Genomic DNA, 14,942 nt, shown 5'->3' on the forward strand with positions numbered 1-14,942 from the left:
GCATACATCTAACAACCAGACTGTCTAAAACCAGAGACCAAGAATTTAAATGGAGAGAAAGAAAGCCTTACATACAAAGGACCCTCAATAAGATTAACAAAAGATTTCACAGAGAAACCATGGAAGTCAAGGACAGTGGGGTGACTTATTTAAAGTGCTAAAGGAAAAAAAACAGTCAAACAAGAATTCTACACCTGGCAAAATTATCTTACAAGACTGAAGGAGAAATTGCTCTATGGAGAGAAAGTGAAAATATTCCAATATCCCTTGCAGGAACTAGGCAAGGACACCTTCTATCGACACTGTCATTCAATATTATACTGGAAATTTTTGCTAAGGTATTAAACAACAAAAAATAATTTAAAACATCCAAATTGGCAAAAATTAAGTTCAAAGTTCTCTATTTTGCAGGTTATATGACTCTACATATAGAAAACCCCAAAGAATCAACAAGAAAAGTGTTGGAAAATTGAAAGATTCAACAAAGCAGCAGGCTGTAAGATCAACATATTAAAAATCAACCAGATTTTACATATAGGAATCAACCAGATTTTAAAGATAGGGGGGAAAAAAATCAACCAGATTTTAAAGATAGGAACTGGAAACACGGGAAATCCAGGACGGATGAACCCTTCAGCACGAGGGAAGGTAGGGTAGAAAGAGAGAATCAATTACATGGATCCACATATAACACCCTCCCTGGGGGACAGATAACAGAAAAGTGGGTGAAGGTAGACATTGAATAGTATAAGACATGACAAAATAATATTAATTTATAAATTATCAAGGATTCATAAGGGAGGGAGGATGGGGAGGAAAAAATGAGGAGCTGATATCAAGGGCTCAAGTAGAAAACAAATGATTTGAGGATGAGGGCAACCAATGTACAAATGTGCTTGACACAATGGATGGATGGATGGATTGTGATAAGAATTGTACAAGTCCCCAATAAAATTATTTTTTAAAAATCAACCAGATTACTGTATACTAACCAACAGAACACAGAAAAGGAAATCAAGAAAACAATACCATTCATAATATAATGGCCGCTCAAAAGATGAGTAAACCTAACCAGAGAAACAAAAGGCTATTACAAAGAACACAACCAAACGCTACTGCAAGAAACAGAATTCTTCTGTTCTCTTCACAAACAGAAGGATCTACAATGTTTGGGGATAGGAAACCGTCAGTACACCCAAAGTGATCTGTAAATACAATGCATCGCAGCAACATTTTTCAAAACAACGGAAAATCAAACTCACTGCCATTGATTCCAACTCATAGCGGCCCTATGGGATTGAGTAGAACTTCCCCTGTGGTCTTCAAGCCTGAATCGTTATGGGATTAGATTGCCTCAGCGTTTGAAAGATGATTTCTATTACTGAGCTGAACACTGGTGGTTTCAAATTGCTGACCGAATGGCTAGCAGCCCAACACATACCCACTACACCACCAAGGCTCCACTCATATTTCTAAGAGATGGAAAGACGAATCACCAACTCTCTGAGGAAAGAGGCCCAGGATAAGCAAAGGCTACTAAAGAACAACAGAAAGGAAGGCATCTCCCTGTCCAATCTCAAAACATAGGCGGTAGCTGTGGTAGTCAGAACAGCCGGGTACTGATAAGATGAGAGGCACACAGACCAATGGAACAGAATGGAGAATCCAGAAATAAATCCATCCAACTACAGACAACTCATTTCAACAAAGGACTAAAACACATTAAATGAGGAGGAACTAGTCTCCTCCAAATGCGGCTGGCTTAATTGGATTCCATTTGCAAAAGAATTAAACAGGACTCAAAGCTCACTCCATATGTAAAAACGAATTCAAATAGATTGAAGACCTGAATGTAAATCCTAGAGCTAATACATGACAAGTACAATATCAACCATAACGAAAAATACACCCACACAGAAGACAGAAGAGTCTTCTGAATGCGATCTAAAATTAAGATATGTGTGCATCAAAAGATTTCACAGAGAAAGTAAAAATAGAACCCACAGAGGGGGAAAGAAAATTGGTAATGACATATCTAACAAAGGACTAGTCTCTCAATTCTACAGAAAACTACAACACTTCAACCAGAAACAGATGAGTGACCCAATTAAAACTGGGCAGAAGACAGGAACAGACAGTTTACCAAAGAAGATATTTGGGAGGCCAACAAACATGAAGGCATATCCACGATCACCAGTCATCCAAGAGACACAAATCAAAACAGCAATGAGCTACGACCCCAGCATTCATTCAAAGTTCAAAAACGGCAGGAAAGAAGGAAGGAGTGTAGAGAAACTGGGACCCTCAGACCCTGCTGGTAGGACTGAAATCAGTACACACACTGTGGGAAGCAATGTGGCGCTTCTTCAAGCAACTGGGACGAGAAATAGCCTATGACCCAGCAATCTCACTATAGAAATAAGGAGCATAGCACGAACAGATAAACACACACCTATGTTCATCGCGGCATTAAGAATATGGAAATTAAGAAGATGGAACTAACCTAAATACACGTGTGTGCTAAGAATGGAAAACTTAACGTTGATAGGTACGCACAATGGAATATTACCCAATATAAAAGAGTAACGATGACACCATGAACCACCTCATGACTTAGAGGGCCTTATGCAAATGAAGTTAGTCAGAAACAAAAGGACAAATATTATATGAGCTCACTGTACAAAACAGGGATTACAACCAATGTCACAGAACAATTTGAATATGTGCTACTGGCGGGTAAATTTATTTGCTATGTAAACTTTCACCTAAAGCACAACAAAATGTTTTTATTTCCAAAGAATGAAGTTCTCATGCATGCTATAATATAAATGAACCTTGGATATACTATGCTGTGTGAAATAAGCCAGACACAAAGGGCAAATATTGTATCATTCCACTTACACGGCGTGTCTAGAACAGGCAGAGTGTAGAACACAGGCTACCAGCAGCTGGGATAAGGGGAAATTTGCACTGGGTATAGCACAGTTTCTGTTCGGGGCAATAAAACAAACATAGAAATAAAGAGTTCTAAGAGTCACATAGCATTATGAATATACTGAATGTCATACATTATACACTCAAAAATGGTTAAAATGGTAACTATTTTGCTATATGTATTTCAGCACAATAAAAAATATGGAACTCTTGACTAAAGCATAGACGTTGGCTTAAAAAAATTAATTCGAAACACAAAGGAAAGAGCAGAAGCTTTAGAAAATCCTGTCTATCAGTCGAAAGGAAGCTAAGCCTCTGTAAAATCACACATTGCAGGGAGCGGGGGTGGGGAAGAATCAAGAAACAAAAGAGTTCAGAGAAAATATGACAAAGGGGGAAATGGAGCACTAACGAACAGATAGGGAGCCCTGGTGTGCTGTTAAGGCATTTGAGTGCTAACCTCAAGGTAAGCGGTTCAAACCCACCAGCATGATACAAAGATAATCCTGTTGGCTCCTGTAAAGACTCACAATACCATGGAAACTCTATATAGAGCCAAGCATGCAAATCAAGACACTGATAAATATTGGCGTTGGAATGTGAAACTTAGAAACAAAGAAGGAACAGTAGTTGGAAAGTATGCTGATGATTATGAAAATGAAGCTGGAGATTGCATTAAAGAAGTTGGGGAAAAAAAAGAAGTTTGCAAGACCAGAGACTTCTTCATCACAAATACCGTTATTTATCAACCCAAAACGCAACGTGGACTTACATATACAGATGAATACACACATAAAACCGACTGCATCCTACATCTGAAGGAGATGATGGGAGACACTCGTTAGCAGCAGCTAAAACAAGGCCAAGGGCCAACTGTGGAACAGACCACCATCTGTTGTTATGTAAGTTCAGGTTAAAGTTGAAGCAAATTAAAATAAGTCCACAAGAGTCAAAATACAATCTCGAGTATGTTCCACCTGATTCTTGAACACCCCAAGAACAGACTGAACCCCAACAGCAGCAAGCCCGACAAGCTGTGAAATGGCATCCAGGACATGTTTCACTTGGTTCTTGTTTTTAGGGTTTTGTGTATGAAATCCAGGACAGGTAAATCTGTAGAGGCAGTAACCGAATTAACAGGCCCTTGGAGAAATGGCAGGCAGGGTGGGAGAATCGGAGGGCTAATAGTGAGTACAAGAACAGAGAACGTGTTCTAAAACTAGCGGTGACACAGAAACACAGTTTCATCTATCTGGTGCCCGTGAAACCAACAGCAATGGAGAGCAGGGGAAAAGAGCATTAGAGAAAGCTATTTGTTGGAAAATTACTGAGGGGAAAAAGTCTTAGGGGTCAACACTTAAATAGCACATCTGAGATGTGTGAGTTGCCACAGGACTCCATGGGCCCTGGCTACCGCTGCCAACTGCTCTGACGGGGATCACAGTGAAGTATGGAGAGTGTGGAAGAAAATATGGAACAAAACCTAAAATTCAAATTTTAAAAAGTCGAGGCGCACTGGTCTCATGGAGTCCTTCAGGCTTGGAAGTGAACTCACGCGTGGCTCAGCTTTCAGGCAAACACAGCTGGATCATCAGAGTGACACAGGGGAGGCACACACTCTTTAGAACCATCAGCCCTGTGAGCTCAAAGGGGCAACTGCCAGGGCCAGAACTCAGAAAGCAGAGAGGGACAGGAAAGGAGGGCAAACGGAAGCAGGAAGCACAGGAAAGAAGTGGGGAGTGTGCTGTTATACTGCGGGATTGCAATCAGTGTCACAAAACAAAATGTGTAACAATTGTTAAAAGGAAAATCAATTTGCTCTATAAACTTTTACCCAAAGCATAATTAAAACATTTTAAAGGGTATGTAATTCCTTAAACATAAAATATATGTTCAAAAAGAAAACAAACCAATACTGAATTCTAGTTGTTTTCATGAGTGTTTACTAGCTATCAGTAAGTCAGTGAAGATGGTGTAGTGGATTACAACTGCAGGTCAGCAGTTCACAGCCCCCAACCTCTCCAAGGGAGAAAGAAGAGGCTTTCTGCTCCTGTAAAGATCTACAGTCTCAGAAACCCCAGGGAACAGTTCTAGTCTGTCCTGAGTCTACTGATGGCAGTGGCTTTTTGGGCCGAGATCAAGTCAATTCGGACTCATAATAACTACGTAAGGCAGAACGACCTTATAAGGTCTGCCCGGCAGTAATATTGACAGAAGCCGACTCCCACATCTTCCCTCCAAAATTGGCAGCTAGATTCAAATTGTCAACCTTCCTCAACCTTCAAGTATCTTAACCTCTGTTCCACCAGGGCTCCTTGTTAGACTACTTCAGAATGAAAGATTCTGACACACTTTGAAATCCACCGAAAAATGAAGACAAGCATCCTTCATAGGCCACACCAGAGGGAGCCGATTTGGAAACCCCGCTAAGCGAACTGGACTTTATACCTTTAAACACCCCTGTCGCAGACCAAAGGAACTGCAATATTCCCACACAAATAGATTGGAATATCCCAGGACTGACTGCAGCACCTTTCACAACAGCTGAAAGGCGAAGACAATTGACACGTCCATCGACAGACAACTGCAAAACGCACTGCCATTGAGTCAATGCTGCCTCACAGCAACCCCCTGTGGGCTTCTGAGACTGCTGACAAGAGTAGAAAGCCCAGTATTTCTCCCGAGGAGCTGCTGGTAGTTTCGAACAGCAGACCTTGCAGATCACAGCCCAGTGCAAAACCACTACACTATCAGGGCTCCTGAACTGGCAACTAGGTCAACAAAATGTGGTATTATACATGGGGAGGGGGGACCGCTTCAAAAAGTTCATGAACGAATCCCATTCTTGCACGAACTTTCTGAAGTCCACTTGTACACGTAATGGACTATCACTCAGCTGTAGAGGTAAAGTCCCAACACGTGCCACCATGCGAATGAACCCGGAGACATTTTACTGCACCAAATCATTCAGTCGTAAAAGTACAAATGCTATGAGCATGGTGTTCAGATGAAATAAATATAGAGAAAGCAAACCCTGTTGCGGCTTAGGGTGGCGAGTCACGCTCGAGACGGTAAAATAAAGCAGGAGAGGGCAGCGACGAGGGTTGCCTAAAGGAGAACTACAGTCAGCGTCACTGACTGTTACAGGGAGAGACTGCCAAGCTGGGCGTGTTGTGAAATCAACTAAGATGGATCGATGCACACACAGATAAAGGGATGGGTGGGCGAACCATTAGGTCCTAAGGCAAATGTAGCAAATGTTCACGGTAGAGTCGAGATCCTGTGTTCAGGGTATAATGCTTCCAACTTTTCCGTGCATCAGGAAATGTTCACAATAAAATATCTTTTAAAGTGGCGCCATCCAAAAGTTATTTACTCCCAATCTACCTCATTTAGTCAACCCTGAGATAGCTACTGCTCACTCAGAAGGCTGGCGTCCCTAAGAAGTGTACCGGGACAAGAACGCAGGCGCACTCACCTACAGACTGAGAGTTGAACATAGCTATAATCTGGGGGCTGGCCAGGGCCTCCAGCCTGTTCTTCAACGCCTCCAAATGCACGCATTTTTCTGAGTAGTCCGGTGTATCGACAAGCATCATCAAGCTGTTCTGCATCCCCGTGAGCTTGGCGGAAATCACAGCGATGTCCTAGGAAAAGGCCAGAATACGAGACACTTGTTTGAAATGCCCCGCTCCCTTAATCAAGTGTGCATGAAATACATGGCAAGACAACCCATAAAATTAAAAATCACCTGTAAATGTGTTCAACATCATTAGTACTCAAATAAATGCGGGTCAAAACCAGGAAGTACCATTTCCCACTTCACAAAAGTGATAAAGCTTTTAAAATATTAAAATAACTACTGTGGGTGAAGATACAAAGAACCAAGAAATGTGTCTGGCCATAAATTCATACTGTTTTTCTGCAGGGCAATTTAGCAATACATGTCAGGCGCCTTAAACATATTCAAATCCTGATCGATATAGAACCCCCTCCCCAGGGGACAGACTACAGAACAGTGGGTGAAGGGAGAAATTGATGGAAAGACGCTATTACAGTTTAAGTATGGCTCAACCTAAATCACAATACAAATAAAACAAAGAAAGTTTCAAGTATGACTCAAATGTCACAGGAGCACAGGCTACAGAACACTTGCTTTTGCTGAGGAGTGGGGAGCCAGCAGGGAAACATGTGAAAGGGATGACACTTTACCTGAACGCTCGAGGATGATTACCAGTCTACCCTTCTACAAAAAGCTATAGATGTGTACTAAGGCATGAGCGGGAACGGGGTTATAAAAGACGAGAGCAGAACAGAAGGAAATGGAGGGAGCGTCCAGACAAAAAGCTGAAGACAACCTGACACACTCCTGTGTAAGAATGGGCCTATCATTTATCCAGTGGAAAAGGAAGACTCTTGGAAGTTAAAACAAAGGAGCAGGCAGGGGAAGCCAGTCGATCGTCTCCACTTTAGAAGGTCCTTTGGGGTGGCTGTAGAGGCGAGATTACACTGGGGGCTGGGAAGCACTGGAGGATGAGTCCACGAGTCTAAGACCAAGATGACAGAACAGCCTCACTAGCATAGTAGAGTTTGTTATAGGCCGTAGGAGATTAAAAACCACTATAACGCCGAGAATCCAAACGAGGGTCTTTATTAAGCCGGCGACATGGGAGGATTAGTGTCACTCCAGCCCCACAGCACTGAATAGTAGTTAGGCAGGGCAAATACAGGCAAAAACTGTATGCTGGTTTTCCAGCTACACAGTACAGGACTCCAGCTACATCCTGTTTTCTGAGCTACAAACATTCAACTCTAATTAGTTCAGCTGATTCCGGAGGCCAGAATAAGCATTAGTCCATCTCAGATCTTGAAACAGTGGGGGGTACATAGTATTTGAGAATAAAATTTACAATAACATCCTGCAACAGGATGGGGTGGACAGTTATCTGAAGTCTACAAACTTAGATTTGGAAAATTACCTTGACACACAGCAAACTACCAACAGGGCAGTGCGCTATAGGGGACATAGCCTCAAGGCAAGCCTCATGGCATAACCTACATTTCTCTGGGGTTGGGAGGTGTGGGGGGATCGGCCAGAATACAAAATATTGGGAGTAGGTTGGAACAGGTAAATCTTGAATCCACGCTGACTGAAATAAGTCAGTCAAAAAAGGGCAAATATTATCTGAACACATTTATAGATAATATCTAAGTTCATTTGTGGTCACCAGAGGCAGAAGAGCGGTAGAGAGGCAGAAATCACTTTTTAGGGAGAAGAGCTTATATTTAGAGTGGCCTAACTTTTGAAAAATGACTAGTGGTTCTATAACAAAGGAATGTTGACTGATATCACTGAAGTGTACTATAAAAAATGCTACGGTGGTCATTTTTGTATATTTTTACCACCCACACATGCATATTAACTATTTTCAATAGTTTGTTATGACTCACAGTTGAATGCCTTGGCATCATCAATAAAACCAAGGAACGTCTTTCTGGTATTCAATATCGAATCATAGCAACCCCCTGGGTAACCCTGAAAAGAATGAGGACTCCAGACCACTTCATCGCGCTTCTGAGGAACTTACACACGGATTCAAGAGGCAGTTGTGGGAACGGAAGGAGGGAACACTGAACGGTTTAAAATCAAGAAGGTGCGCATCAGGATTGTATCCTCTCACCGTACTTATTCAATCTGCATGCTGAACAAATCCTCAGAGAAGCTGGCTCATAAGGATAAGGATGTGGTCTCAAGACGGAAGGAAGGCTTATTAATAACCAGTGATATGCAAATGGCACAGCCTTGCTTGCACAAAGTAAGGAGGACTTGAAGCAGTGTTGATGAAGGTCTAAATTTGCAGCCTTCATTAAGAATTGCGATTCAACGTAAAGACCAAAATCCTCACAACTGGGCCAATAGGTAACATCATGATAAATGGAGAAAAGGTTTTAGTTGTCAAGGATTTTGTCTTGCGTGGATCCATAATCAATGTTCATGGAAGCAGCAGTCAAGAAATCAAGACATGTTGGGTAAATCTACACAAGACCTCTTCAGAGTGTTGAAAAGTATGCTATTTTAAGGATTATGGTGCTTGAACCTAACCACGGTATTTTCCATTACCTCATAAGCATGCGCAAGTTGGATACTGAATAAAGAAGACGGAAGAAGAACCCATGCATTTGAATTGTGGGCTGGAGGAGAATATTGAAAGTACCATGGACTGCTAAAAGGACAAAGAAATCTGTCTTGGAGGAAGTATGGCCAGAATGCTCCTTAGAGGCAAAGATGGCGAAACTTCGTCTTACACACTTTGGCCATGCTGTGGGAAGAGAGCAGGCCATGGAGAAGGACACCATGTTTGGTAGGGTAGAGAAGGGGTGAAAAAGAATGGCGCCATGGCTGCCTCAATGGGCTCAAGCACAGAAACAATTGTAAGGATGGCGCAGGGCTGGGCAGTTTTTCGTTCTGTTGTGCATAAGGTCGTTTATGGGTTGGTACCAACTCAGTGGCACCCAACAACCGTTTTCCACACTTTGCAGATCCAGAGGAGTTAAGTAACTTTCCAAGACCACATAGTGTATAAGGTCCCTCTGCCCAAGTTTTCATGTACCCCATTTTGTCTGCCGGGGCACTTCTACCAAGGCTCCTCTGAACTCCTTCACAAGGACAAAGAGAAGGGCAAATGATACGAAGAGCAATTTCAGGCCCCCCTGCCCTAAACATGAACGTTTCTGAGTGCCACTATTTACACTGTCCTTTAGCTTTGAATGAACTGTCCCATTTGCTTTTCCAAACCCCAAGTTTCTGCTGATCAACATTTCACAGCAACCCCGAATCAAGAAACCTACTTGAGTCTTAAAGGTCTCTTCAATGTCAGCACTTAGCGTGCTCCACTTGTCTGCTTCCTGGAGCGACTCTGCAGCCAGTTGCATTCTGGACTTCACCTGGTCGATCTCCACCAATACCTGGAAGAGAGAGGAGGAGTCAACCCTCAGGCTGTGACAGCTCCTTGGTGCCATCTCCCACCAGTCACGCTCCGTTCTGCAGCAAGTGTCAGCGCCCCTACAACACTCATCACGCAGGGACATCTGGCCAGCCGATACCAAACAAAGATTTCAATTGAAGATTCTGAAAGAATTTATCAGCGACCATCTCTTTCCTGCAACAATTTTCTTTAATGAGCTGATACCAAGGGCTCAAGTAGAAAGAAAATGTTTTGTAAATGATGATGACAACTTATGTACAAATGTGCTTGACACAATGGATGGATGGATGAATGGATTGGGATAAGAGCCCCCAATCAAATGGTTTTTTTAAATAAAGAATAAAATAAATTTGATTACTTTTCTTTCTTACAATAAAAGGTAATCTTTCTATTACACAGCAGGCTTTGGGCATTTCTACATCTTAATTTTTCTACGCTCATTGCCACATGACATAAACTTTGTATGAAATAAAGTGCATTAAAACACTTTAAAAAAATCATTTTATTGGGGGCTCATACAGCTCTTATGAATTCTACACAGGCCTCTTCCCTTTTATTAAGTGCCTGATGCCAGAAGCTCAATGTGGTCAAATTCTATAGCTGGCTATGTCGGCTAACCAGACCTTTCTTCCGCCGATCCAGAAGCCACTCTGCCATGGCAAGAAGCCAGCAGGTTGCCTTCGCCGTTCCTTTTGGGGGCTGTGTCTCTCACCACTTCTCACACCCTTACTGACAAGCTTCTTGCCGCTCATTACAAAATCAGATCACAGAGCTCATCACCCCACAGGAAACTATGAAATAGAATACATAATGCCTGGGAAAATAAGGTGAGTCAAGAACAAGAAAGCTAACTAGCTACAATTAAGATTTAAAAACAAGACAAAATTAAAATACTGATGCTGGCTAAAAGGAATGAAATGAGCTTTAATAAAGTAAAAGCCAATTTTTAAAATGAAAGAAAGAAAACAAGATAAACCAGTAAGGCTTCTCCAAGTTTTTGACCAAAGAAAACTTAAAATGAGGAGAAAAAAATTAAGATAAAAATAACTTTTAGTAAACAAACAAAACTAATAAAAAGTTAAGATTAACAAAGAAAAGGATAAAATCCAGGATATTTTAAATGAGTGGAAAATACACGGTAATAAAAAAGTTAAGGATAATGAACCTACAGGAACAGCAAATAAAGGGTTTGAGGGTGGTGGAGAGGGTGTTCAAAGGGAGACGATGTCATGCAGTCCGTTTAGAAAAAGAATGTTTGGGAACTGACTGTAGTAGCGATTGTACAGTTTTCCTTGACGTGACTGAAATACAGAATATGATATAGGTATTAAATCCCAGCTAATAATAATAAATAAAAAGCGAAGGATATAAAACTTAGTATAACTGTCATGAAGAAAATGGAAAGCTTTCCTTTCTCAGGAAAAAAATTATTTCTAAGGGCATTGAAACTAAAATGTTAAGATTGAAAACATCATTCAAACACCATAAATGATGCGATCCAATGTGCTGAAACAGTACAAAGAATATATTAAAAATAAAGTCCAGAGACACTGGGGGAGAGAGATGACTAGGTTGTAAGGATCAGACAAAAGAGTTGTTTGAGCTGAAGTCTGAGTTGAGGTTGGCATCCCACGGCATTGTCTCCTCTAAACCACCAGTGGATGGACCACTTCCAAATACTAAAAATCAACATAGAACAGGAGAGGAAATACCTGCATTGATTGAGCTGTGTCCTGTTCAAATTTCTTAATGTCCTCTTTGACAAGAATCATTTGTTCTTTCAGGAAAGAAGCTTCTTGTTTGAGAGCTTCAACGTCACGAAGAACTTTGGGCATGTTCTGAAGGGCCTGGTGACTCGTTTCTGTAACAAAAACCAAGAGCAGCAACATGCACCAGCACCCACGCACCAGGGGAAGGAAATGAGCCCGTAAAAAGGAATTTTCCCGAAAGCTTGACCAAGTACAGTTTTCCGAGACTGGGAAAAATGGGAGGGCTGGAAGGGGGAGCAGATGTGGAAGTGGTCCCCACCAGATCATGTCACACACACACACACACACACACACACACACACACACACACACACACACACACAAAGAAAGGGCTGGTGATCTACCAAGTTGGGGGGGCGGGGCACCTTAACCATCAACTTGCTCCAGCATTAACTGTCTCCTACAATTCTGGTAAATTTTAATCATCCATTGAAAGGAAAGAGAATGGAGGAATCTGGTACTGAGGGCTAAGCCTGCTAGGTAAGAGCGGCCTCCTCTTAGACACAGGTGCCCTGGTAGCACAGTGGGTTAAGCACTGGACTCCAAAACCCAGGGTCAGGGGTTAAAAAAATGAAGTTTTCTGCATAAAAGAACAACCTGCTTGCAACCCCGACCCCAGGTAAAGTTCCAAGTCTGGCCTGCTACGCACACAGGCCCTACAGAGATGCGGACAACACACAGTGTCGTTCCGGCTGGAGGTCTCCCACCCCTGCCGCTCCGGAGGCAGCCCACTCTGGATTCCATTGCACCTGTCACTCACCAGGAGAAAAGAGAGGGGCGGGAAGCAGGCTGTTGCCAAATAAAAGGGCCCACTGCGGATTAGCTACCGTTCCCGAAACTTTCTCTTTTCGGAAAGTCTCCCTAGTGCGGTAGACGGCACTGCCGGAGGTGTCAACCCGAAGGGATGGACCCGCCAGGAGGACGAAACTTTGGGGGCACGGCGGGGGGCGCGCAGTGCGGCCCCGCGCGCTCACCCTCCACGGCGTGGTTCACTTCCTGGATGAAGAGCTGCAGCTTCATCACCAGGGTGGCCGCGTGGCCGTCCGCCTTCCCGCCCGCCGCGTCCTTGGGGCCGGCTCGGAACGCCGCATTGATCCACTCCTTCACGTCGAAGTCGTCGGCCAGGAACTTGGAGAAGTCCATGGCGGCCAGTCTCGGGCGGACGTGCAGGCCGCGGAAGGGGGCTTGGAGGAGGTGGACGTCAGGGACCCAGCGAGGACACAGGGTGGCGTGCGGGCGGCCGGCCGGGCTCAACAGCACCGACACATCGTGCCTCCGCTGCCGCCCCTCCTCAACGCGCTCCGGCCGGCGCGGGAAATGACCCTCGCCGCGCGCCGTACCACTCCCGGAAGTGGGCGGCCGTTACCATGGCGACGGCGCTGTTCCGGGTGTTTACGTGTCCCAGAGGGAGGGTACCTACTACATGCTTACTATGGAGCCTACATACATATATACATATATATATTCCATCTATATTGCAAACCTACTGCCATCCAATCTCAGAGATCCTGAAAGGGTTTCCAAGGCTGTAAATCTTCACCGAAACAGAGCGACTGATCGGTGCCAACCCCGGAATCAGCAGCAATCTAACGCCTGGCACGAGCGCGCTCGAGCCTCACCATTCTATAAATGTGCTTATTCCGCCAGCATAAAGGTGCAGAGAAGTTCCTGGTGCAACGTCTCACAGCCAGGAAAGTGAGACTCTCAGAACTTGAACTCAAGCAAGCTGCCACTAGAGCCTGCACGCTCTGTGGTTCTTCTTTCCTTGGACAGGTGATGGCGACTCACGTCATCTGGTTCCCGGTCCCGCACCATTCCCGTTTATGCTTTACTTGCCCCCCGCCACGTTGGCCTCCTTATGCAGAGCGCTGTCGGGCTTCAAAAAGGAAATAGGAAAATGGAACGAAATGGTAATTTTCCGCTAACTTTTTAAAAAGCGCTTGAATGCTTTTCAGAGGCGCCCTGGTGGCTTAGGGTTTACAGCGTTGGGCTAATCTCAAGATCAGTAGTTCAAAACTACCAGCTGCTCGGTAGGGTAAAGATGACGCTTTCTTTCTGTTTTCCTTAAATAACTCTATTGGGGGCTCGTACAATTCTTATCACAATACATACATACATCGTGTCAAGCACATTTGTACATTTGTTGCCATCATTCTCAAAACATTTGCTTTCTACTTGAGCCCTTAGTTTCAGCTCATTTCCCCCCCTCCTGAACCCTTGATAATTTATAAATTATTTTGTCATATCTTACACTGTCCAACGTCTCCCTTCACCCACTTTCCTGTTGTGGGCTCGTACAATTCTTATCACAATACATACATACATCGTGTCAAGCACATTTGTACATTTGTTGCCATCATTCTCAAAACATTTGCTTTCTACTTGAGCCCTTAGTTTCAGCTCATTTCCCCCCCTCCTGAACCCTTGATAATTTATAAATTATTTTGTCATATCTTACACTGTCCAACGTCTCCCTTCACCCACTTTCCTGTTGTCCGTCCCCCAGAGAGGAGGTTATATGTAGATCCTTGTAATCTTTTACCCCTTTCTACCCCACCTTCCCCCCACCCTCCCGGTATCGCCACTCTCACCACTGGTCCTGAAAGGGAAGATGACGCTTTCTAATCATAAAAACAGCCTCAGAAACTCGGGGCAGTTCTAGCCTGCCTTATAGGATTGCTGAGATGGTACCAACTCCATGGCAGAGTTTGGACTCATTTGCAAGCACTTCTCAGAAACACCGTCACATGAAATCCACCATAGCCTTTGCACTCACTGCTTCTTTTGGCCTAAAACTCACAAGGTGACACTTAGGACCACCTGGGAGGGCTTCCTGTGTCATAGGAACCAATGTATTTTTCACCCTTTGAGTAGGGTTAAATTGGTCAATTGGTATGGCATAATCCACAGTACTAAAAGAATCCATTTGGTTTAATCTAATGATCTCACAACTTTTAAGAGTTTTGATACCAAACTGTATAGCACTCAGAAGTGGAAAGCCTCTACCCTCATCAGATGAAGCCTTGTTTGGGGGAGAATGGGGGAAACCTTCTCTGGACGTTCCATATACATGGAATCATGTAATTTTTTCATTTAGCTTCTGCCATGTAAATTTCATTTGTTTTGAGATCTGCCCATGTCATACCATATGATGAATAGTCTTTGTGTCTACTGTATGGATTTATGTTGTTTATCCATTCACCATTAATAGATGTTTGGAACAATTATGAATAATGCTTGTATGAACACTCAC

The 14,942-nt window shown here is 43.4% G+C and overlaps 1 protein-coding gene across 1 annotated transcript in view; it reads right to left on the bottom strand.

The window, feature by feature from the left end:
- Positions 1-13,012, bottom strand: part of COG7 (component of oligomeric golgi complex 7) — a 95,233-nt gene extending 82,221 nt beyond the window's left edge. The window contains exons 1-4 of the mRNA XM_075564611.1: positions 12,664-13,012; positions 11,633-11,781; positions 9,784-9,900; positions 6,413-6,581 (exon numbers count right to left, since the gene is read on the bottom strand). Of these exons, the coding sequence (XP_075420726.1) occupies positions 6,413-6,581; positions 9,784-9,900; positions 11,633-11,781; positions 12,664-12,832 (604 nt within the window). The 5' untranslated portion in view covers positions 12,833-13,012. The remainder of the gene's footprint in view (positions 1-6,412; positions 6,582-9,783; positions 9,901-11,632; positions 11,782-12,663) is intronic.
- Positions 13,013-14,942: the final 1,930 nt, after the last annotated feature.

The sequence above is a fragment of the Tenrec ecaudatus genome, chromosome 12, assembly GCF_050624435.1.
Source record: "Tenrec ecaudatus isolate mTenEca1 chromosome 12, mTenEca1.hap1, whole genome shotgun sequence".
NCBI classification, from domain to species: domain Eukaryota; kingdom Metazoa; phylum Chordata; class Mammalia; order Afrosoricida; family Tenrecidae; genus Tenrec; species Tenrec ecaudatus.